Consider the following 26,707-nt stretch of genomic DNA (forward strand, 5'->3'; position numbering starts at 1 on the left):
AATGGGACTACTCTTGTAGGGACTGGTAGTAGGATTCAGGACAGGAGTTCTTCCATGCAGAAAACATGCCCTGCAGTTTTTAGCCATAGAACAGCATGCTCACTGACCTCTTCGAAAGTATCAAAGGTAAAAAAAAAAAACCAGAATATTCACTAAATGTAAATAAAGAAACCACATCTATGAGGACTAAAGATAGAGAGGCAGGTCAAAGAAGTAGGCGTGAAGGCAGTGATACAATCAAGGGGTAAGAGATCTGATGAGGTTTTAAAAAACCCATTGAGCTAGGCAGGGACATTGCAGGTAAGAGTTCATAGAATCTAATTATACACGGGAAGAAGCTGTGTAAAAATGTAATGGCTAGAGGAGCAAGAGAATAGCTATGGTTTAAAGCAGAGATAAATACTTAGTGCCTATCCCTATGTTTGATTATAGTTTCTATAATCCCTGACTGCTACCCATGCTGTCTAGGGTTGATCATGGGAATTTTAATTTGAAACATCCAAAGGGCTCCAGTTTGCTTATCTCTTTGGTTGAAAGATACAGCATGGAGCTTTACCACTTAAGTTCAACAGGTTTGTTAGTGTAAACTGCTTGGATGGAAGACAATCTCAAAAATTAGCTGCTCAGAGGAAAGTGTAGAGTACAGTGTTCCCTCACTACTTCGCGGTTAACTTTTCGCGGATTCGCTGTTTTGCAGTTTTCAATAAACCCTAAGACTATTATAAATCATAAAAAATTACAATTTACAGCCTAAGGAAGGGAAGAAGGAGAAGCCAAAGGGGGAGAAAAGGCGCCCACGCGGCAACGGGAGGAGAAGGAGGCGATTTATCAACACACAATTGGCTGATAAAGACTTAAAATAGTGTATAGCTACTAAAATAATGTATAAATATTAAAATAAATATAGTGTCTCTACTTCGTGGATTTTCACTTATGGCGGGTGGTCCTGGAACCTAACTCCAGCAATAAGTGAGGGAACACTGTATACATATAACACACAAAACAAACCAGGCTCTGTCTGTGGCACTTCACTTGAGTATAAGGAGCCATAGTGGCGCAATGGGTTAAACCCTTGTGCCAGCTGGACTGCTGACCTAAAGGTTGGGTAGATGACCTGAAGGTACCAATTCAAATCCGCGAGAAAGGGGGAGCTCCCGTATGTCAACTCTAGCTTGCTGGGACATGAGAGAAGCCTCCCAGCAGGATGGTAACACATCCAGGCATACCCTGGTCAACGGCTTTGTAGACAGCCAATTCTTTCACACCAGAAGCAACTTGCAGTAAGTTGTCAAATCGCTTCTGATACGATAAAAAAAAACTTGAGTAGAGCCAGTTCTATGTAAATCTTCTTCAAGAAATAAATTGATATTGTAATAGAAAATCAGTAGAAAAAATAACAGTGCTGCACTAGGTTCAATTCCTCACGCATCAAATGAACAGCAACCTTGAATGGGAATGGACCAGTCATTCTCATTCAGTATTATCTATCTTACATTGTTGCTGTCACAATAAAACAAAGGATGGGGTTGAACTATATATGCCTCAAGGAAGGCAAGATAAAATTGTAAATCCACAAACAAACTCAAATAATATGTTCAACTAAAGCAAGAAGTGCTATAATATGTGTATTTATGTCGACAACACAGCAAGGAAGATGTATCCTAGTCTGATTGTTCTGGGTTTTTTTCTAACTAACTTCAATTGACTTGTGCTAAAAAAAAAGCACAATTAAAGTAATACGTGGAAACAATTCAGAATTAATGATGGAGAAAGACATCCTAACTTGGAGCAGAACAACCCATACCTGGGTTAGTGGTTTTAGAAGTTCTTCCTTTAGGGGCTGGGAGTAACAATAATTCCAAAGACTGCGGTGGAGTTACTTTCTCTTGCTTCATGTCTGAAAGCTGCAGGGGATCTTCTACAACCAGCGACTTTTTCTTCTCAGCCAAAAGACTGCCTGCCGCTCTGGCTGCAACCTCCTTGAGCAGAGCTGCTGAAGAAGTCATTGAGGCGAGAGAAAGGAAAGAGCTAGCTGGCGGTGGGTGGTCCTGCCCAGGAGTCATGCTTCTTTCGCTGACTTTCTTTGATAATGCCGCTAAGGTGGAGCTTGCAGACTGCGAACTAAATGGGGAAGAAAAGGTTTCAAACCTTATTGGATCTTCAGTTCGAGAAAGTGACTTATCCTGAAGGACTGCATTGGCAGCTGCTTTCAGTTTTAGGATTGCAGAGTCTGGAGATAAGCTGCAAGGGGGAGTTGAGTTAGGCAACCATTTGCCTTGATTCCATATAAACCGGTTGCTTGCGTTGTATTGGTCATTTTGTTCCTGTTTTTCAGCTAGCTTTCTAGCAAGGACACTTAGCTGCTGAGCATGATGGGTAGGTGGAGAAAAGGAGATATTTGAGCCTAGATTTACAGGGGACTCAACCCTGCCGTTCACTCTTATACTAGTGTCTAGCTTGAGAGAACCAGCCTCCAGCAGACGTCTCAAGTTACTACTCAGTGGCTTATTTGAACCAGGAGTGTCATCTTCACATACAGAAGACACACCAGGAGAAAGGTGTTCTTTGTTTTGTAACATATCCCGTACAGCCTCATTCTCCACAGTTGCCAGCTCCAGTGTATTGCTGCTAGGAGTTGCACTTCCCAAGGAAGTGTCTGGAGATGTGGACTGTTCTTGGAGTCTATCCTCAAAGGATAATTTGAAGTTCTCCTGGACCTCTCCATAAGATGCTTCTGATGGGGTTTCTGAGGAGTTTCCATACCAATGCTCCTCCTCACTAAGCTCACCATCAGCTTCTTCCAGTCTCGTACCATCTGTGGAGAAGAAAAGGAAGTATTTTCAAATATGGCTCAAATTATAAAGTCAATAGACTCAAAATATGACATATCAAATTAAGAGCTCAATCTCCACAAATATTAGTTTGGTAACACTTGAAAAATAAGTAAAACTATACAACAAAATTATAGGAAAACCATAACATATGAAATATTAACCAATTTCTTTTAGCCTTTAGCATGTTGGCATAATTATTTATACATTTAATGCATAACAAAATATTTATATTTCCAGTATATTTACATATATCACACCTTGCAATTTATTTGGTGATCCTATTTAAATCAGTAAATCAAAATGTACTGAAATATTGAAAATGTAGGGTATTATATAATTTTGTCTAGATAGTGGTATGATTTTATGGGTAATGAAGTGCTAAAACCATTCATATTAAAATAGTTGCTTCCAGTAATAGGCTTCGAAGAGCCTAAGGCTGTGTTCTGAATGCAGACCAGACCAGAAATTCCCATGAAATACACCCTTCCCCCCACATCCTCTTCTGCAGAACAGAATGGTTACACCTATCCATTCATTAGGTAGAAAAAGCACCTTCATGTGGAAGGTGCTTGTGGTCGAGGTGCAGGCCAGGAAACCACAGCTGTGTGTGCCTTGTACCTTCTGAACTAGTATTTCATATCACTGAGTTTAGCTACGCCAGTAAGAGTGTGGCTATCAGTCAATCACACTTCCTGAGTAGAAGAGGAAACAACGGTACAGTACAGGATCCTCTTGCTTTAAAGAAGAGGTTTTCAACCTGTGGGTTTCCAGATATTTTGGCCTTCAACTCCCAGAAATCCTAACAGCTGGCAAACTGGCTGGGATTTCTGGGAGTTGTAGGCCAAAACACCTGGGGACTCATAGGTTGAGAACCACTGCTTAAAAGGATTCTTGTTTAAAAGGGTAGAACCCTTGATTAAAAGCTTTTTTTGTTGGAAAGCAACCTTTTATATAATAATAATAACTATTTTTATACCCTGCCTCTATCTCCCCAAAGGGGACTCAGGGCGGCTTACATGGGGCCAAGCCCGAATAAAAACAATAGCAATATAAAACACAACAATAGACAAATCAAATCAAATCACGTTTTATTGATTAGCCCATCGGCCGTATCAAAACATTTAACACATAGACATACATACAACATACAACAACAACAATAGACAAAAGACATGCACAATTATAAAAATTTAAACATTAGCCATTAAAAACAAATGACAAGAACTAATAAAAACATGGATCAAAAAGAGGTTGCAAAAGTAGACTGGGTAAGGTGCACCATATAAATATTGTAAACACGAGGTGACTGATAAAGTGCTGCAAATTCTTGGAAGTGCAAATTGGGATGGGAATAGACCCTGTGTCTTTATCAAGCTGACATAGGTAAAAAGTGCAAACCGGTACAGGAATGGTCACAGATACAGATTGCTATGGGGATGAGCAATCTTTAACTAAAGGCCTGAGTAAAAAGCCAGGTTTTCAAGCTCTTTCTGAATGCTACCAGGGCAGCTTTCCTGATTTCCCTGGGGAGCAAGTTCCAGAGCCGGGGGGCCACCACGGAGAAGGCCCTCTCGTCCCCACCAACCGCGCTTGTGACGGAGGTGGGAGCGAGAGGAGGGCCTCCCCGGACGAATGAAGAGATCGTGCAGGTTCGTAGGGGGAGAGGCGATCACTAAGGTAGGAGGGTCCCAAACCGTTCAGGGCTTTGTAGGTGATCACCTGCACCTTGAATTGGGTCCGGAAGGTGAACGGCAGCCAGTGGAGCTCCTTAAGCAGGAGGGTTGACCGCTCCCTATAATTAGCTCCAGTTAGAAGCAAGGCTGCCAACCGTTGGACTAGTTGGAGTTTCCGGGCTGTCTTCAAGGGCAGCCCCAAGTAGAGTGCATTGCAATAGTCCAGTCTAGACGTAAGATCTGGCCAGATCAGGAGTTCTCAAACTTTTTCAGCCACTACGTCATTTTCTAAGGAAATTTTTCTTGTGAAGCCCCAATAAATGTGTGTATGCGTGCATCTATCTCAGGCATGGGCAAACTTTTGGACCCAGGGGCCGCATTGTTTTAAAATTTGACAAGACAGGCTGGACCAGTGGCAGATGGATGGAGAATGTTTGAGTGAACTAACTGGAAAAAAAGACACATTCCTATGCACACTGCATATATCTCATTCGTAGTGCAAAAAAAGGAAAGAAAGAGTAATCCAATATTTAAAAATAAAATATTTACAATTTTAATCAACATAACAGTATTTCAGTGAAAGGCCCCAGGGGCCATTCAGTCCAACCCCCTTCTGCTATGCAGGAAAAGCACAATCAAAGCACCCCCAACAGATGTGCATCCAGCTTTTGTAATAATAATAATAATAATAATAATAATAATAATAATAGGAACAACCTCAGGGTCCATCCAGTCCAACCCCTTCTGCCATGCAGGAAAAGGGCTCTGCAAGCAAGGAAGGCACAAGGAAAGGGTCTGCATGGCGAGGAAGGGAAGGAGGGGAGGGGAAGAAGGGAGGAAGGGTGAAGGGAGGGAAAGGGAAGGAAGGGAAGGAAGCCCTTTGTGGCTGGGGTCACCAGCCTCAACATGTTCCAACCCTCAATGGTGATGGTGGCAGGGTCCAAGTGGTGTTTCTCCATCAAGTCCTTGGTGGGCAAGAGCCTGCTTGCTCCGGAAAGGGCCCTGTGGCTGGCTGTGGGCTACCTCCTGCAGGGCCTGGAGGCCGACTCCCCTACTGGCACTGCCTCAGCACCCCTTGGGCTCCAGCCGGCGCTCTATGGGATTCCCATTGCTGCCGCCAAGCTGCTCTTCGCAGAGCGCCATCACCCCTGCCCTCCTGAGCCTGCCCCATACCCTCTTCTGCCAATGCCAACAGGGGCCCCACCCTTCTTTGCCACCTTGCTGTGGTGCTCTGGTGGAGCTCTTCAGTAGCTGTTCTTCCAGCGGTTTAGTGGTAGGGGAGCAACCAGTCAACCGGTGCCTCCTTCTACACTTCCACATGCTTGGAAGGGGAGGAGGAGGGAAGCGTGGAGCCCTTGACTGTGCTTCATGGAGCTTTAAGGACTCCGCGGAGCACACTTTGAGAACCACTGTTTTATATGATGAAGATAAAAAGTAACAACCTCTATCCTGCTTCCCAATGACTCTGGTAGCCAGTATGTTACTAAAAAGTAATATACAAGTTGTGTATCACTTATCTGAAATTCTTGGGACAAGAAGTCTGTTAGATTTTGGATTCTGGAATACTTCTACTTACATATACGTATGTAATGAGGTGTCTTAGGCACAAAGTCTAAACACAAAATTCATTTGTGTATCATATATACAATATATACATAGATTTAAAAATTGTGCAGAAAATCAAATTTGTGTACACTGACTCATCAGAAAGCAAAGATGTCCGTATCTCAGCCATCCATGTGAACTATTTTGGATTCTTTCAAATTTCGGAATTCCGGATAAGGGAGGCTCAGCCAGTAACAGATTATGCTATATGAAACATGCAATGTGAGGGCACTGGAGGTTGTTAACAGTGACATGTCAGTTTTCCAAAATATTATTTCCATGCTCTGAGTACAACGGAAGGGTCTGTTTCATCTTGAAAGATTCTATAGTCTGGCTGACTTCTATACATAGATTGGGGATGAGAAACTTTTGCGTACTTAATGCACCAGAATGTCTTAAGCTATCTTTACTCTTTAGATAGTTGCTCTTAAAGACCCTCTAGTACTAGGGGTGAAAATATGCTACCGCCCTCCTCTCATGTTGCTAGATTGCAATTCCTTAGTAACAAGGACTTATGGTCAGGAGGTGGTGAACTTTGTAGTAAAGCAGCACTCTTTCTTCTCAGGTTACTCTGTTAGAACATGTAAAAATCAGTTGGTGAGTATGTTAACTGAAAATGCAAAGCACAAAGCTGATTGGTTGGGATACACCCAGGGAGCTAACTGAGCCTGGGAGTTTTGGCAACAATTACATATAGTTTTCTGTGGAGGAGCTTACCAAGAGAGGTTTGCTTCTGGGCTTTTACATGGACACCTAAGACCTTTTACATGGACACCTAAGAACTATTTGAACCTCTCTCTCAAAGGATATTATGTGAGTCAATGCAACTGTCCATATGACTGTATATATGTTGCTCTGCATTTTGAAGAGTAAACTTTGTGTTCTTTACTGATCATCTGTGTGGAATATCTTTTCTCTGGCAAAACAGTGTGTGGGCTGGTCAAATGTGAATTTTCATTCTGTCACATACTCAAGTGCAATATTCACCATTGAACAATGGATACTGTAGCCTTGTATATATTAAGTGTTTTACTTACATTTGACATTTTTTCAACTCCACACATACATTTTAGGAGGCAGTCTTGATTATGTTACATTTGGAAAGCACTAATATTTGTATACTATTTCACATATATATTGATTTTAAATAACTATATCATTTATATTTTCCCTGCTAGAAACTAAAATGCCACCCAGGTCTTTCTGCAGTCAAAAACAGAATAGCTCTTTCATAAGATAGTACTTTAAAGGAAAAAGGAAAAAGGCAGAGCACCTCCAGGAGAATTGTAATTTTTCAATTGAAAACTGTTTGCTTCCTTAACCACATTTTCTCATCACTGGCAGTTCTAACATATCTTCTCTCTCCCGAGATCTGACTGGCAGTGTTTAAAGGGCAGTGACCCTGGATTGCTCTTGCTCACAATAGGCATTCAGAGAGACACAGATATGACCAAAGAATTTTTTTGTGCATCAGGCTGACCAATCAAAATGTAGTCAAGAACAATAGCAATGTTAAAATTAAATGGATGCTATCCCTTCTTGCCAGATATCTTTCTTAGGATGATTGCTTTGAGAAGTGAATGTCCCGCAGCATAAAAAAGAGTCACTGAAATGCCGTATTACAATGCATCGCCAAGAACATGGGGAGGGGAGGAGGAATCTAATCACATAGATGTTGGATTTATATAGTAAATGATGTGGCTAAAAATATCAAACTCTGGTAAGGTGAACGGGAAGATTTCCAAAGAGAATTATTCCTTGAGCACTTATCTACTTCTATCAAGCCATCCCCTTCCCAAAACATCCCAACTACTGCTGATTTAATAGCTAGCTTGATTATTTCATTCTTTTTCATGCTGACTTTGAGTGAAAAACAAAAAAAAATAACATGTACAATATGACAGATTTTATATCCATGGTTTCAATTATCCAAACTCCACCCCCACCCCTCAAAGTGTTTGTGGACCTCTCTAGGTTCTCCGGTGTGAGTCTGTATCCTTCCGGCCCAAGTAAAGTTAAAATATAGGGTTTACTATCACCCATGATTTCCAGTAACCACTGGGTATCTTGGAATGTATCCCCTGTGGATAAGGATGTTGTGCTGCGTATATGATTTAGACATCTGCCGAATTGTAACACATAAACAGCCTTATTCTATACAAAGTTGGGGGAACTTAAGTGAACAGAAACTAAACTGGCTTCCCTATTCCTAATTCTTCCTGACACTGTAATCAGGGGGTTATATACATTGCAGAATTATCTTTGCTGCATACTACTTTAACTGCATAGGGTTCATTCTATGCAACAGACCACCACTGATACACAGCCCCCCACTTTGAGTAGGACTGCTGTAGGTTATAATTAATCAACATTTCTCCCCACAATGTTGAGATCTATTGTATTGTATTTCTATTTAAATATAACTATTATTTTTCAATGTGCATCTATACATGTATATAGGTAAAGGTTTTCCCTTAACATTAAATCTAGTCATGTCCAACTCTGGGGGTTGGTGTTCATCTCCATTTCTAAGCTGAAGAGCCGGCGTTATCTGTAGACACCGCCAAGATCATATGGCTGGCATGACTGCATGGAGCGCTATTACCTTTCCGCTGGAGTGGTACCTATTGATCTACTCACATTTGCATGTTTTCGAACTACTAGGTTGGCAGGAGCTGGGGCTAATAGCGGGAGCTCACCCCGCTCCCTGGATTTGAACCACCGACCTTTCAATCAGCAAGTTCAGCACCTCAGCATTTTAACCTGCTGCGCCACCGGGGGTTCCACACATGTATATAGTATATTTAAATTTTAGAGAGACAGTATGGTGTAACGGTTTGATGGCTGGATTGGAACTCTAGGAAACTAGAAAATGAATCCTCACTCAACTACGAAAATTCCTTGGTAAACTTGGTCAAGCCATCCTTGTCTGAAGAAACTCTGTCATAGAATTTCTATATTTTATAAATAGTAAATGTGTTTCTGTTTATTTTTAGACTAGCCCCTGAAGAACACTGATTTGTGGGCTTTCTAAAGAATAAAAAAAATGACCATCACATTGCATGTTGAGCCTAGTCGCCTTTTATTCTTTCATTGCTACATACTTTCCAGTTCTTCAAATTTCTGAATAACCTAAAAGACTCTTTCAAACAACCGAAACCTTTAAATTCATGTTATTTTTCACAGCAGTTAACAAGCTCACAGCAATGATCTACTGATTCTGTAATGTGGCTTTTTAAAGAATAAACATTTTTTCATAATCACATAGCACATGGTGCATATTCTTACCCAGAAACACAAAATTCCTTGTGAAACGGTAGACAAGTCTTATTTTTGCCTGATATTAAATCAGCAGATCTGGTGGTCGACAGTCTGAATTAGTACCAAAGTAAAGGTTACCAACCTTGCTCTTTCTTGTGTTTGTAAAAGAGAGATTCACATGCCTGATCCTGATGACACATACTAATTACACATGCTAATTATATATATTTACCAGCATGTTCTCGTGTCATCCTCCTAACCATATTTTCATTAAAATCCTTACTAATTTGACACAAGTGCCATAATGCAAAATGTGATGCCCTATAATAGGTGAGGGGCATATGGAATATGTCCTCTTTCTCTTTCTGGACTGAAACCTTTGGCTCAATCAAATGAAGTTTGGCTCGCTGAAATTCAGTTCCTGCAACTCAAAATAGATTTGTTTAGTAAGTGCATGAACCAGCCAACTATGAAGGGAGATTCAGTTTTAGCTGCAGGAACATTCTGATAGCAAACCATTTTTTAAAAAATCATGTGAAGATTTCCCTAATTTGAGATTACAATGTGGCACTAATTCTAATCTATAAACTGAAGAAATCTGAAGTCACTGAATGAGAAGGGGATAATGGTGTATAGGCTTAGGCCTCAGGAAGGGTGCCTCCTCTTTTGGATACGTAATGGGCAGAGAGGAGGGAAGGACCATATCTCAAGAGCAGAACATATGCTTTGGGTTGTTTTACCTGAAGGTGTCATGCCAGGTTAAAGGCATAACCATCTTCAGGTAAAACAATGAGCATGGGGATGATGAAAATGACCTGCGACTGACTGACTGAAGATATTTATATTCCGGTATCATAAAAGCTCTGGGTAGATTAAAATACAATAAAATCAGTCTAAGTAGGAGAACCCGATGGCACAGCGGGTTAAATCGCTGAGCTGCTGAACTTGCTGACCAAAAGGTCGGCGGTTTGAATCCGGGGAGTGAGGTGAGCTCCTGCTGTTAGCCCCAGCTTCTGCCAACCTAGCAATTCAAAAACATGCAGATGTGAGTAGATCAATAGGTACCACTCCAGCAGGAAGATAACAGTGCTCCATGCAGTCATGTCGGCCACATGACCTTGGAGGTGTCTACGGACAACGCCAGCTCTTCGACTTAGAAATGGAGATGAGCACCAACCCCTAGAGTCAGACACGACTAGATCGTCAGACACGACCTTTACCTTTACTTTAAGCATTGCAAATAAATAAATACACATTTCAAAGCTATATCAAACAACAGAATAATATTAAAATTGAATTTAAAACTATATATATATATATACATACACAGATTAAATTGAATTATTAAGGCTAAAGAGCTTTAATAAAAAGTTTTTACTTAATGCCAGAATGAAACCAGTGCTGGGGCCAAGCAATACATGTGAAGAGGAGGGTAAGAAGTTGTTGTTGTTTTGGCTACCAAATGGGACTGCCAAGAGTGTCACAACTGAGAAGGCCTTCTCCCATGTCCTCATACAGTGGTCCCATCCAGCCAATCTCACTCTTTGGCCTGGCATATATTGCAAGACTTGGTCTTTTAAATATTAAGTTTTCAAACTGCTTAGGGCTTTTAATGCCATCACCATCTCCTCAAATTCAGGCAGTAAATGTGTTAGCAGCCAATGCAATTCCTTTGAAGGGTTTACAAGATTTCTATAAGCTGTTGCAGTTAGCAATCTAGCAGCAGCACTTTGTACTAGCTTCAGCGTCTGTATCATTTCCAAGGGCATCCCCACACAGAATGAACAGTTATCATCCAGTTGGAATGTTGCCAGTGCCTGAACTATTGTGGCTATTTTATTCATGTCCATAAAAGGTAGTAGATCAGTCACAACTGACTCCAACCCACAAGGTCAACTTGTGTCTTTAGTGATAAGAGGTGGATTTAGATGGATTCTCAAGTTATGCACCTGAACCGGCAGTTGGAGAGCAACGCCATCTAGAGCAAATCACTTACCCCACTTCCTGACCCAGGAGCCACCAATCCACAGAGTTTCCATTTTACTGTAATTCAGGTTCAAATTATTGTCTCTCATGCATGGTACAGAAAATGCACAGCCCTGATTACAATGACTAAGAGAAGCAGAGCTGAATGCCATCGGGGTACTGAGGTTATTCAGCTCCAAAACTCCTAATGACTTTGCCCAGCAACTTCATATACTTAACATGGGAAATAGAATGGTACTATATGGCACTCCATATCTTAAGAGCCATGTATTGTAAATAGAATAGAACCATGATGTGATGACTCATGGGCCATGTAGTCCCATTCCTAGTGCTGTTGTGACTGACGAAGAGGAGAACTTGGGTTTTCCTCCATTTCAGCCAGAAAGGGAACCATTTCAGCCAGAAATTGAGCCTTTGCACCTGCAGGAGGCTTGTCTTCCAGAAATCTCCCAAACAAGCCCGGAGTCGAGTTCTCCCCCTTTTTCGCGCCGTAATTACATTCTCCAGCAGAAAGGAGTGCAACAGGCTAATCGCAGGAGTTTGAGAATAGCAGCAAAGCATTCAGATGATTAAAGCCTGTTCCCATGAGAAATTTTAGGGAGTCATACATCTGGACACAGAGATTGACTTTCGTTTCTGGTTCCCCAGAGAAGTGTTCTCTGGTGGGGAAAACAAGGCCTATTTAGGTTCCTTGCTCCCGGAGGGATCTTGCGGAGTCAATTCGTCAGCAACTGGAGTAGTGTGTGTGGACAGCTACTCCGCTTCCAAGCCTTTGTTCCTGATTCAAGCCTTCGTTTTCCAGCCTTGTTCTTCCACGGATTTTGCCTTGCTTTCCAAGACCCAGCCTTGCCTTGTTTCCCGGATTTTGCCAAGTAAATACCACGGATCTTGTCCTTGCTCCTCGTTCCTTGCTGCCTTGTATCCAAGCCTTGTTTTTCCAAGAATCAAGTTACTTCCTAGCCTCGTTCAAGTTCATGGACTAAAAGACCTTGTCATCTCCCCTCACTTTGCCTGGCAAAGTGAGTGTTTCGGTTATTGGATTACAACTTTGGACCTTAATATTTCATATTGGACATTGCTTCTTTGGACTAATTTTGACCTTTCCTGAAAGGTCTACTCCTGGACTAATTCATACGCTTGCTTTTATTAACTTTACATATTTCCTTAATAAAGATATTAGATAGATTCTGGCCTCTGTGTATGGTTATTGGTGCTCTGCTGCCTGGGTCCTGACAGTTTGACTCCGCCACCCTAAGCACCAATTAACCTAGGCCAGAATGTCTACCGGAGCCGGGCCGGGTGGCCAACCGATCAGCTACACCATCGACAAGGATGAGGTGGACCGGATCCGTGATAAGCTCAATGCGCAGGATGGGGAAATAAAGGGTTTGAAGGAACGCGGAATCCGTCTCCCGGCCATGGCGTTGCCAACCAAGTTTTCTGGAGAAGCTTCTAAGGTTCATGTTTTCCGTCGTCAATGCCAGGCTTATCTAGAGGCCCGTGCTGCCGAGTTTCCCCAAGAAGACATCAAGGTGGCGTGGGTTTACAGTCTCCTAGACGGGCCAGCGGCCAACTGGGCGACGGCACTGTTCGACCAAGCCTCCCCACATCTAAGGTCAGCGCAACACTTCTTGGACCACCTTAAGGAGACCTGGGGAATCGAGGACAATTTGGAGGCAGCCGGCCACAAACTCCGGCGCCTCTCCCAAGGGGACAGACCCTTGTCCCAGTACATAGCCGAGTTCCGAGTGCTGGCCCACAACACTGGATGGAACGATGTAGCCCTTAGAGGACAATTTCGGGAGGGCCTCAACATTGAGATGCTGGAAGAAATCTCCAAGGTGGATCCTCCCCACTCTCTTGAAGCACTCATTGATCAATGTTTACGAGCTGAAGTCATGCTTGCCAACAGAAAACAATGGGTCCGAGGCCAGAGCGGTAGAGCTGGGGTGAAACCTCCCGCTCCCACCGGCGTCCAGCCGCGCCCAGTATGGAGACCCCCGCCACCAGCCCCATACCCCAGAGGGAGCGAGGAGGTGCCGATGCAGTTGGGCAATGTGCGTCCCAGATTAGATGCCGCCGAGAAGGCCCGCCGCCAACGCCTAAATCTCTGTTGGTACTGCGGAAACGGGGGCCACTTCGCCAGAGAATGCCCAGCCAAAGGGAAGCCCGCCGCCCGTCTGGCGGCGGCGTCCTCCACGGAGACGAAGACGTCTGAGGCGGCTGGCGCACAGCCGGCGGGGGAAGCCAGCGACCGGGCGTAGAGAGGCTCGCCAACCCGGTCAAAAAACCCACTCAAGAGCCGCCAACAGGGGTCCTGTTTCTTCTAGTGGTCACCTTGTGGTCAGCAAAAAAAGGACCCGTCATGGTCCATGCCATGATAGACTCCGGAGCCACCAACAATTTCATTGATAGAGAGTATGCCGACTCTCTGGGATTACAATATCATGATTTCAAGAATGCCCGTGTGGTGCAAGCCATCGATGGCCGCCCCCTCAAGACGGGTCCCGTAAGTCAGTGGTCGGAACCCACCAGAATGTGGATAAGGGAACATATGGAAGAGATTTCCTTCTTTGTTACCGAGGTTCCCCATTTCCCTGTGATTTTGGGTATTCCATGGCTGACACTTCACGACCCAAGCATCTCCTGGTCCAACAGAGAACTGCAGTTTGCTTCAAAATATTGCCAAAACCATTGCCTTGTAGCTAAGATCTGCCATGCCACAGACACTGAACCCATTATCACCTTGCCCAAGAAGTACTCAGAATATTGGGATGTATTCAATGAAAAAGAGGCCGAGAGATTACCCCCACATAGACCTTATGACTGTGCCATTGACTTGGTGGAGGGGGCCCCGATTCCGCGAGGACATCTCTACTCCCTGACTGAACCGGAGCAAGAAGCTCTCAGGGAGTTCATAGAGTCAAACCTTCGCAAGGGATTCATCAGACCCTCTCAATCCCCAGCCGCTTCCCCAGTGATGTTTGTGAAAAAGAAGTCAGGGGAATTACGCTTGGTGGTGGACTATAGAGCATTGAACAATATCACTAAGCGGAACAGCTATCCCCTGCCCTTAATCTCGGACCTACTAGACCGACTTCGAGGAGCCAAGGTCTACACCAAGCTGGATCTTCGGGGAGCGTATAATCTAGTTCGCATCAGAGAAGGGGACGAGTGGAAGACCGCCTTCCAGACTAAATTCGGATTATTCGAGTCCCGAGTTATGAATTATGGATTATGTGGAGCTCCCGCAACGTTCCAGCATTTTGTCAATGACATCTTTCAGGATTATCTAGATCGGTTCTTGATCATCTACCTGGACGATTTTTTGGTGTTTTCTAGATCACAATCAGAACATGAGAACCACGTCAGAATGGTGTTACAACGATTGCGGGATCATGGACTTTATGCCAAGCTGGAAAAATGTGCTTTTGATCTACAGGAGGTAGATTTCCTGGGGTACCGCGTCTCACCACTAGGGCTCTCCATGGACCCGGCAAAAGTTTCAGCAGTATTGGAATGGCGGGCGCCAACCAACAAAAAAGAGGTGCAACAATTCTTGGGGTTCGCGAACTATTACCGCAAGTTCATTCCAGATTTTGCCCGCTGGTCTGACCCAATCACCAGCTGCATCCGTGGGAAACAGCCCTTCCGCTGGACAGATCAAGCAGAGAAAGGGTTCCAGCAACTAAAGAAATTATTCACGTCCCAGCCAATCCTTCAGCACCCAGATCCTGAAACCCCTTTTGTTGTGCAGGCGGACGCCTCCGATGTAGCAATTGGGGCTGTACTCCTACAACCGGTGGGAGATCATCTTCATCCTTGTGCCTTTTATTCCCGTCAATTGACCGCACCAGAGAGAAATTACACCATTTGGGAAAAGGAACTATTGGCCATAAAGGCAGCTTTTGAAACTTGGAGACATTGGTTAGAAGGGGCCAAATTTCCCATTGAAGTCCATACTGATCATCGGAATCTAGAGCATCTAAGAACTGCCCGCAAGCTAAATCAGAGACAACAACGCTGGGCTTTATTCTTTGAACGTTTTAACTTCCAAATTCATTATGTAACCCCAGCCCAGACCAAGCAAGCAGATGCTCTGTCACGGAAACCGGAATACGCTGCAGGACGCAAGGAGACCTTTGAGTCCCAGCTGCTACAACCCGGGAACTTTGCCACGCTCACAGTGGGGAACACCAAATCCACTCCCATTGAATCAACTCCCTCTACTCCAGGGCCCCTTTGTGCTCAAGAAATCAGGGCTAGTCAGCAAGCAGATGCCTGGGCGCAGGACCAACTTCGCCAAGGACTACATTTTCCCTTTTCGCTTAAGGATGGGCTGCTTTGCTATAGAAATCATGTTTACATCCCCCCAGGACCGGGCAGGGAAAAGGCACTTCGTTTGTGTCATGACTGCAAGCCAGCAGGGCATTTCGGGCTATTCAAAACTATGCATTTGATCCTAAGAGATTTCTGGTGGCCCAAGATCCGCAAGGATGTAGAAAAATATATCAACACCTGCCCAGTATGCCAGCGCTCCAAGACAAGAAGGGAAAAGCCCTCAGGGCTTCTGCATCCCCTTCCTACCCCATCTCGCCCATGGGAAATAATCTCTGCGGATTTTATAACTGATCTACCACCTTCCTGTGGATTCACCACGATCCTAGTGGTGGTGGACCTTTTCACCAAGTTAGCCCATTTTATTCCCTGCGAAGGCCTTCCCACGGCCAAAGAGACTGCAGATCTATTTCTCCAACATGTTTTCAGATTGCATGGATTGCCCAAGAGTTTGGTCACTGACCGTGGGTCCCAATTCACCTCTCGCTTCTGGAAGGCACTACAAAAACTATTGGGCATAGACTCTCGTTTATCTTCGGCTCATCATCCTCAAACAGATGGGCAAACTGAGCGCACCAATGCCACTTTGGAACAGTACCTTCGCTGTTATGTAAACTACCAACAGGACAATTGGGCTTCCCTGTTACCACTGTCGGAGTTTGCCTACAATAATGGGGTCCAGGCTTCAATTAAGGAAACCCCGTTCTTTGCAAACTATGGCTTCCATCCACGTTTCTTTCCTCCTGTCATTGAAACCTCAGAAGTTCCCGCAGCAGAGGACTGGCTGCAGGAACTCACAGCAGTGCAGCAACTTTTGCTCCAGCAACTGGACCAAGCCAAGGAGGACTATAAACGCCACGCTGACAAGCATCGCCAGCCGGGCCCCGAAATCAAGGTAGGAGACCGGGTTCTTCTGTCCACTCACTTTTTGCCCTCCCACCGTCCCTGCTAGATGCCCGTTTCATTGGTCCCTATCCAGTGGTGGCGCAACTTAACCCCGTGACTTTCGAACTCCAACTTCCGCGCTCTATGCGCATTCATCCAGTGTTCCATCGCTCCCTGCTCCTTCCGGCGGATGGTGTGCGCCCTGATGCAGACCGGCCGGCCCCCGCCCCTGTTCTGGTGGACGGAGAAGAAGAGTTCGAGGTTCAGGACATTTTGGATTCTCGCTTTCACCGCCGCCGCCTACAATATCTCATTGACTGGGTGGGTTTTGGCCCCGAAGAGCGCTCTTGGGAAGACGCTTCCACGGTTCATGCTCCTGATCTAACCCGCCGCTTCCATCAGACCTATCCCACCAAACCGCGGCCTCGCGCCTCGGGGAGAGAGTCCCAGTTTGAGAGGGGGCTTGAGGAGGGGGATAGTGTGATGACTCATGGGCCATGTAGTCCCATTCCTAGTGCTGTTGTGACTGACGAAGAGGAGAACTTGGGTTTTCCTCCATTTCAGCCAGAAAGGGAACCATTTCAGCCAGAAATTGAGCCTTTGCACCTGCAGGAGGCTTGTCTTCCAGAAATCTCCCAAACAAGCCCGGAGTCGAGTTCTCCCCCTTTTTCGCGCCGTAATTACATTCTCCAGCAGAAAGGAGTGCAACAGGCTAATCGCAGGAGTTTGAGAATAGCAGCAAAGCATTCAGATGATTAAAGCCTGTTCCCATGAGAAATTTTAGGGAGTCATACATCTGGACACAGAGATTGACTTTCGTTTCTGGTTCCCCAGAGAAGTGTTCTCTGGTGGGGAAAACAAGGCCTATTTAGGTTCCTTGCTCCCGGAGGGATCTTGCGGAGTCAATTCGTCAGCAACTGGAGTAGTGTGTGTGGACAGCTACTCCGCTTCCAAGCCTTTGTTCCTGATTCAAGCCTTCGTTTTCCAGCCTTGTTCTTCCACGGATTTTGCCTTGCTTTCCAAGACCCAGCCTTGCCTTGTTTCCCGGATTTTGCCAAGTAAATACCACGGATCTTGTCCTTGCTCCTCGTTCCTTGCTGCCTTGTATCCAAGCCTTGTTTTTCCAAGAATCAAGTTACTTCCTAGCCTCGTTCAAGTTCATGGACTAAAAGACCTTGTCATCTCCCCTCACTTTGCCTGGCAAAGTGAGTGTTTCGGTTATTGGATTACAACTTTGGACCTTAATATTTCATATTGGACATTGCTTCTTTGGACTAATTTTGACCTTTCCTGAAAGGTCTACTCCTGGACTAATTCATACGCTTGCTTTTATTAACTTTACATATTTCCTTAATAAAGATATTAGATAGATTCTGGCCTCTGTGTATGGTTATTGGTGCTCTGCTGCCTGGGTCCTGACACATGATAACAAAGTGCCTCGTACTCATCTTGCAGAGTGGGTCCTACAAGATACCACAATCAATGGAATCAAAAGCAGTTGAGATATCTGGGAACCTCCAACAGAACAAAACTTTATCTGTCTTTAACTTAGAGAAGATCATCAATCAGACCAACAAAGACTGTTTCAGTAACTCACCTGGATCTAAAACCAGAATGAAATGGGTACATATAATTTCTTCCAAGAACATATGAAACTACTCAGCCATCACGCCTGAGCACTTTGCTCCAAAACAGCAGGGGTGGTAGTTCTTGTGTATCTCAGGGCCCAGGAAGGCCATGTCCAGGAGAAGACATACCTCCACATGACTATCAACCTCAGCTAAAGATCAACCAAGGTGAACAAGGGTCAGAATTATACAATGTAGTGAGATGGATTCATACATAATGTCCACATCATCAGGCCACAACAACTGAAACTGAGTCCAAAAACTTTGACCAGATGACACCCCAAACACTTGCCTAGACTGTACAATGACTGTGGCATAATGTTCTGAGTGAAGAAAAGCCACTTTCACAGAATTTCTTAGAAAATGTTGTAGCAGATGACCTAAGACATCAGGGAGCCCCAATATTGGGCATCACAAACATGCAGGTTAGGTCTTGACTCTAAATAAAACCAGGTTTCTGCAGTCTTACATGTATGAGCAGTAGGGTAGTGTGTGCTGTCTGATCATTTCTACTTACAGCAAACCCAATAGAAACAGATTGCTGAACTTTGAGCTTAAAGTCTATTTGAGTTCATACTCTTGGTGATCCAAAGTAATTTCATACATTCAACAACTTCAAGTAAATTTTAAAACCTAACTTGCCCTTGACATTGCCTTGTCTCCCAAGCAAAACAAAAGACCTCTTCCTCTTTCTCAGAATTGTATCAAAAAGCTCAGTGGGTCCTTCACGTAGGTGCAAGAGTACTTCATCCAGCTAATAATTCTGAAAACTACAATGCCCTTTTTAAAAAGCCACTCAGATTAAAACATCAATGCACTTTGATGCAAGCAACATTTTTTTAAACTGCAGCTTCTCATTTAAACTTGCCAAGGTCGCCAAGGCAACCAGATTGCAATTGCTCTTCCAGGGGAAAAAGAAGGTGCAGAGAGCACTGACTGGCAAGAAGAGTGCATAAGCATGTTCCATCATACACAAGCAGTTTTTCAGTAAAGTTGAAGAGTTATTGTGCAATATTCATGAAAGACTCAGTGAAAGAGAAGGAGGATAAAAATGAACCCTATCATTTATTTTAAACATGCTGAGAAACAATAGTCAAACGTTGGACAGACATGAAGGGGATGCTTGTAGAAATTACCTGGGCCCAGCAGTCCAGAAGTAAGCCCTGGGTATATGTGTTTGTCTTAAGGGTAGAGCAGCTCCGAATCCCTCATTTTGTGATCTAGTTAGAGAGGGAAGAGTGAATCCTAGCTGTGCTCGCAACAGACCAATCCCTGGGCATTTAGTATTCCGTAAAATGGGTCAAACTATATGCACCATGCATGGTGGTGTCAGTATGCACCAAGTGCAACTGGTAACCACCTCTCCACTCTTACAGGCCCAGGCAAATGAGATGAAGAGTATGTGGGATGAGTCTACATAAAGCCTGCTCCAGGTTCAAGAAGGGAACATGTAATAAGAATTCTGGGTCCTTGTGAGAACTGTGATTTATATACACCTGCCTCACATTTCCTGGACACTCTTGGGGTGCCTAGCAAAGAAGAGGTCCCCTATGTTTCCATTGGAAAAACCCTAGCAGAGAAGCCTGAAAAGAAAAATCTACAAAGGCCCAAATTTAATTTCTGCAGCCCAAAGACGATATCACATTAACGTTTTAAAGGGTGGGGCCTTTGGAATTCTCAACTAAAGAGGTCCTCGGCTTCCCTAAACTACATGTCCCAGAATTCTGCAGGAGGCAAGCATACAATAGGAAAGCAGGAGCCTCTGCTCTAAAATGCGAATGTGATAAGGAACCTAATCAAAAGTTCTGGTAGCTTTGCTAACTTGAACTGCCTAAAACAATTAATTCCAAGCACACTTGCGTGTGACTAATTTTTACATCTACCGCAGTAGTTTACATTGCACAATCCAACACAAAAAGTCAGCATATGTGTGTAGCCTGATCATGTAGCCCAATATTGTATGCTCCGATTAAAGCAAACTCTCCAAACTATCAGACAGTCATCTTTTCCAGCCCTAGGACCAAACCAAAGCAATGCTATGCTGAGGGATTCTGAGAATTGTAGTCCAAAACACAGCATTCCAGGCCATGGGACAGGATAAGGATTTATTTTGCTCCTGGGGCTTAATGCTTTCAGTACCTTGACCTCTAAGCGATGGGCTTTTCTCAAGGTTGTCTTGTGATATATTGGTGTGTGGGCGTTCTTTCCTTCTTACAAGAAGATATAATTCTCAGCTCTTACAATTCTACTATTAGCAAATCAATTCTAAGTACTCCTTGTAGGAAAAGCCAAAAGGTCATTCAAGGAGCAAAGAACAAATACATTTTAGTTCGTTTATTCATCTGAAAGTGATGTCTTTCTACTCAGAAGATAATGCTACTTCCTTGAGCAACTAGAACTAACTTTGTGTTATTGGGTAGTGGTGCAGTGTTGTCTGAGGTGGTAAGATCAGCTGGTTCCTTGCTACAGAAGAATGTTATTTGTCTCCTGCTGGTTGTTTTTATTTAAGTATTATCAATACATATTACAAGAAGACTGTGCTAAAAACAAAGGCTTTAAATTATCAAAACAGTTTTAAATTACCAAGTGTCAACACAGTCACAACTGGCTTATTAAAAAAAGGATTATAAAATGAATTTATGCCTTTACATTAGAAATACTATTGATACTATTTTTATTTATTTTCAGTTACCAGACAAATGGTGTCATTATATAATCATACAGGTGACTAACAGAATTCTTCTATAGTAGTCTTGAAATGCATATTGTCCTAAAGCTCAATCTGGAATATATTATCATCATTATTATTATATTTATTTATAACCTGCTTTATCTCTCCAAAGGGGATTCAAAGTGGCTTGACACAAAAGCACAGATGCTGAAAGAACAAACTGGCAATCACAAATTTCACTGGCCTCTCTATGAAAACTGGAAGAGCAATTGGAAAATAGAAGCTGCAAGTGCAAGCCAGATTGTGAAAACTTCAGATTCTCAAGGCACAGTATATTTTAGTAGTATAATCCAGGCAATAAAAAATTCAGGTGAAAAATGGTAAACTTAAAAACTCCATAGGCTCTGACCTATAGCTACTACAGCTATAGTGTCTTGTCTAGTCATCAGCTTCAATACACAAAAATGAATGCATGGTATTTAATCAAAATTGGAGGTTATATTATCAATTACCTTCATTGCCTGCAGTTTAGAGTTTGGAGCCAAATTGTAGCAAAAACTCCCTTTCTGCACAGTTCATACATACTCTGGATGGGAAACACATCCACAAGTAATTTAGTAAAGAGTAAATCTTTAAATGCAGTGGAAAAGGTCAAAATACCCTGTGGCCATTGACATCTAAACACTCAGCACATCTACTTTTTTATACTCTAAAGATAAAAAAATATTCTTCCCTTAATGGATTGTACCTCTGTCTGGTTATTGGGCTGCTGTTGCTTGTACACAATATTTTTGTTTGAAACACCACATCATCAAAGTTCTTCATTCATGAACAAACCCAGTTCTGGGTGTCTTAATGCATCCCCTGAAAAGGCCTACAAATATCTAAGAGCATGCAATGACTACATGTAGGGTTGGACTGTTAAAAATGCTAGCCATCTAAATATCCAAAGCATGAGTAAATAGGAAAGAGAAAGCTTCAGCATTCCCATCTAGCTCCACCCACAATCTGATTGCATTGGGTACTGCATACCCTTCAAGTGTCCAAGCAGATAACTTTCCGGCCACTTTTTGAAGATGCCCAAATAAGGAGAATCTACCACCTCTCTAGGGATATGGTCCTATTGCTGACATAGTAAATGGCACATTACTAAGGTCTCAATGGAACAAAAATAGAGAAAATAAGATGAAGCAGCCAATCAGCCACTATCAGAGTTATATGAAATCAAAATTCCAACTTCAAAGTGTCCCATCTTCACCATCACATCAGCAAATGTATTCAATCTGTGTAGTAGCCCTATCTGAGCATTAATTAAGCGTTTTATTCAACACGAGAGAAGTGGTGAGTGCCCTAATCCCATCTACCTCCATCATCACTTCCATCAGCCTAGAGATCTACTGGTCCAAAGCTGAGTGCTTCCACTATCTATGAAGTGTTAACCATATGAACTGACCTGGTTTCAGCTTAAACAGAAAATCTCCACCAATATGCAGACCCAAGTGTTCAGACTGCTGCACTCCATCTATAAGAAGATGAATGAAGATGGAGGCTTGCATGTTCTCTCTTCTCAACTGTTGTGTAAGATCAATTTGCTTAACTGTAATTATGAGGAGACAGTAGCTTTGGAGGGCAAGAGATACACAATCATAGAAAGGGCAAGACTCCTGTCAAGACTATTTAAAACATCCCAGAGGTGGCTTTGCACAAGTCATTGTGCGAGCCACAAAGGTCAAAAAGAAGAAACATCCTTTGTTGACATCTGAATCTTCAAGTAGTTATTGAAGTTTCTATGTGCTTCATAAATGGACAGTAAAAATGAAGCACCGTTGTACTTTCATTAGATGACTTGACCACTTAAACTAAAAGAATATTCCTTTTTTTCATAAGAAAAGACTATCTTAGAATATATCTGATTCGAAATATCAAAAAGTTCCCTATTCCTGTAAAACTAGGAAAAATTTTCAGCTAAATGTCCCACTTTCCCAGAAATATATATTGGTTTGAAGTGGTGTTTATTTTGTAAACTTTACCTTTCACACTGTGAACATACATAAACAAAATGTATCTTTATTATTTCTAGTTAGATGCCACACTATTATGCATCCTTAGTGGAGATGTTATTGTGGGGTACTAGGGAGGAGGAATCACATAGCATTAATCCCAGTGGCATAATAGGTTAAAACCCTTGTGAAGGCAGGACTGCTGACCAAAAGATTGGAGGTTTAAATCTGGGGAGCTGGGTGATCTCCCATCTGTCAGCTCCAGCTTCCCATGTGGGGACAGGAGAGAAACCTCCTACAGGATAATAAAACATCTTGGTGCCCCCGGGCAACGTCCTTGCAGACAGACAATTCTCTTACACCAGAAGCGACATGCAGTTTCTCAAGTCATTCCTGACACAAAAAAAACCCCTAAAGTTAAATCCACTTATTATGAAATGTGGAAAATTAGTATTGCCATCAGCACTTAACAGAAGGGGTAAATGACACAGAGGAACTATTTATGCCCTCCAATTGTTCGTGCAAAGGCATCACAACTTGCAACATTCTACATCCATCCTATTATTTCCAGTTGTGATCTGTAATCTGAGAATAGCTGGACTGCCTGTCTGGAGTTCATATTTTTAAAAAATATGAGGGGCAGGTGACATGAAAATGCTTCACTAAAGCATAGGTGGATCTCTAGAAAAGAATGGGGCTAACTGAGGACAAACCATGAAGCATCAATTTTGTACAAAATCAGCAGTGGCCAGGATGATTTTTCAACATCCTATACAATAATAATGAATCCTTTCTCCAAGGAGATCCTTATGAACCCAAACTGCATAAGAAAAAATGACTATCAGAATCAGGAAAATCCTAGGGTTTGTAGAAGTACAGTGGGTCCTTGGTATCTCCCGGAGCCTAGTTCGGGAACCCCCCATGGATACCAATAATAAGATAGTGGATACATAGTAAAATAGTGTTCCTTGCATAAAAGGGCAAAATCAAGGTCTGCTTTTTGGAATTAAAAAAAACAAACATTTTCAAGCCACTTGAAGGGGACATACCTAAGGAAAGTGGGGGAAAGTCTCAAATAGTCCAGTGGGAACTGAGCAAGTTCAATAATTATAAAGTATAGGTAAAGGTAAAGGTTTTCCCCTGACGTTAAGTCCAGTCATGTCTGACTCTGGGGGTTGGTGCTCATCTCAATTTCTAAGCCGAAGAGCCGGCGTTGTCCGTAGACTCCTCCAAGGTCATGTGGCCGGCATGACTGCATGGAGCGCCGTTACCTTCCCACCGGAGCAGTACCTATTGATCTGCTCACATTGGCATGTTTTCGAACTGCTAGGTTGGCAGGAGCTGGAGCTAACAGCGGCCACTCACGCCGCTCCCGGGGCTTGAACCTGGGACCCCTCGGTCTCCAGCTCAATGCTTTTACACACTCTGCCACCGGGGCTCAAGAGGGTTATAAAGTATATTATAAAGTATATGCTGAGAGAAATAAATGGGAAATAGGCATGAGGGAAGGTGGGCTGGCATGGAACAGAACAACCTACAACAGAGCATGGCTGACTGGCCTGAAACTCCTAAGAAAATTCCACATGGAAACATTTTGTTACAATTCCCACTTCACACAAAAAAAAGTTTTCACCATATGAAGCATTTTGAAGAAATAGGTTTATTTATTGCTGCAAGCAATCTTCTTCTCTGACTGCATGATCAAAAGAGCACATTGTGCCACATAAATACCTACTGGGATATAAAGTGCCATTTAGCACATCATAAATATCACACTCAAAAAAGTTTATTGGTAGTTTCTGTTGATGATTTAGACATCAGATAACACAGACGATATTAAAAGGGGGTCTAGCCATCAGACTATCCCTTCTAGTTTTATATCTCTCACTCATGCCACCCCGACTCCTAACCTACAAGTTCCTCTGTACCATTCTGAGTTTTGTTTTCACTTCCTCAATGAAGAAGGGAGCACAGTATATTTCAGATTCTGAAAATGTATTCCACACTCTGTAGTACAATAGAGCATTATGTATGAGAAATATTCATACAGTACATACCTTTTCAAATTATGTTTTTTAAATTCCAGAATCAGGTATCTACTATCTATGTGTTTTGTTCACAGTTCTAAGTTGCCTGGCCATGAACCAGGAAGGTAAAGAATACACTCTGTCAAAAGGTTTTCGAGATATTTCTCTTTCTGTAGTTAACTTACAGCAAACCACAGCAATTTTTCAACTCTGAGCAACTTAAAAATGGATTTGGGGTTTTGGCACAGGATTCACAGAACAGGAAATAGCTAGGAATAAATGTCTGTTGCAGGCCTACATCTGGTATACATGAGCTTCTGGATCACTACCACTCCCCTGGCTACAAATCAGGGGCTCTCAAGTGTGCTGGGTTGGGATCTAGTTAAAAATGACTCATCAAGAGGATGGCAAAGGTTCTGCAAGATATTCACCCTGCGCAGAAATCACATGGTGCACATTTTAACTCTGTGTTTTTATGTGTCCAATTGGTCATAATAATGAGTATGTTCTTATTCATATCCACACTGAGAACTCAAATCTAGTGGGGGAGGACTTATAGCATATTTACTTTCAAGGACACACCACTACTGAATGCAAAATATTTTAACTACAACAGAGCTTGACAGCAACTAGTTTCAAACAACGAACTATTTCTAATAAATTCACTTTTGAGGCAATAACATGGGACTAAGTAAGTAATATTAAAACTGTAAAATGAGGAATAACTCCATTAATCCTGCAGCAACAATTCCAACTGTTTTAGGGGATACCCGGCTTCACTAGTGAGACGTACCTGATCTACAGATCAATGTTTTGTAATCTTTGGTAACAATTTAGTTACTTCTGAATAACATGAACATCGTTTTAATACCATTATAATGGTAACAAGGCCTTATTCAAAGACATGGTTGTGTTAATCTGTTTCAGCATAAAAAGATATAAAGGAACCAATCCAGTAACACCTTTGAGGCTGAGAAAAAGAAATTTCTAGCATAAGCTTTTATGGACTCATGGCATTTGATGGATTGGAGCCCACAAAGATTTATGCTAGAAATTTCTTCTTCTCGGTCTCAAAGGTGTTACTGGATTTATTCCTTTGTCTGTCTTTTTAGATCTTTCAAAGTGCAAATAATCACTCTAAACAACCATCCATGGCATTGCCATAAAATGACTGGAAAAGCAAAACAATACTACACTAATCTGTCTAACTAGGTTGTTAGATACTATAACTACTTTGTCCATGCCTGTTTCCAAACTCACGCTCTGTGATACTGATTGGAATATGATTTGCAGTCTACTTACATCAGCATTGATAACACTACAGGCAATTAAATGAATTGTAGTCAAAAGTAAACGAAGGTATACACTGTGTGTATGTACAATTAATGTTATGCCTGAAAAGCTATTGTTTATCAAAAGATTAAGGAAAGGTGTGGTTTTTACACTGGCAAACACATAAGAAGTTTAAAATATAAGGAGAGCCCTACTGGATTACACTAAAAGCCCGTATAGTTCAGCATCATTTGCTGCAAGCATTTCTGCTCTGCTTCTGTTGAGTCAGGAGGTTTGATACTTTCCACTTTTTCAGCTTTTATGTAGTTACTACTCCTATAGGGATCCTCATCATTTCTTTCCAGAATACGTTCTCCACAATCAAGAACATCTTCATGTCACCAGTCACGGAATGAAGTCTCTTCGCTATTAGGAGGAACTTCTACTACCACAACATTCTTTTACCAATTCCTCCCTTGTGGTTACAAGTGATGTCCTTGAGCCTGTTCTCTTTTTCTTATATGAAC

The 26,707-nt window shown here is 42.7% G+C and overlaps 1 protein-coding gene across 6 annotated transcripts in view; it reads right to left on the reverse strand.

Moving 5' to 3' along the window:
• Window positions 1-26,707, reverse strand: part of znf827 (zinc finger protein 827) — a 156,510-nt gene that overhangs the window by 105,326 nt on the left and 24,477 nt on the right. For all 6 annotated transcript variants that reach the window (XM_062980923.1, XM_062980922.1, XM_062980921.1 and 3 more), the window contains exon 2: window positions 1,805-2,815. In XM_062980923.1, the coding sequence (XP_062836993.1) occupies window positions 1,805-2,815 (1,011 nt within the window). The remainder of the gene's footprint in view (window positions 1-1,804; window positions 2,816-26,707) is intronic.

Source organism: Anolis carolinensis, chromosome 5, assembly GCF_035594765.1.
Source record: "Anolis carolinensis isolate JA03-04 chromosome 5, rAnoCar3.1.pri, whole genome shotgun sequence".
NCBI lineage: Eukaryota > Metazoa > Chordata > Lepidosauria > Squamata > Dactyloidae > Anolis > Anolis carolinensis.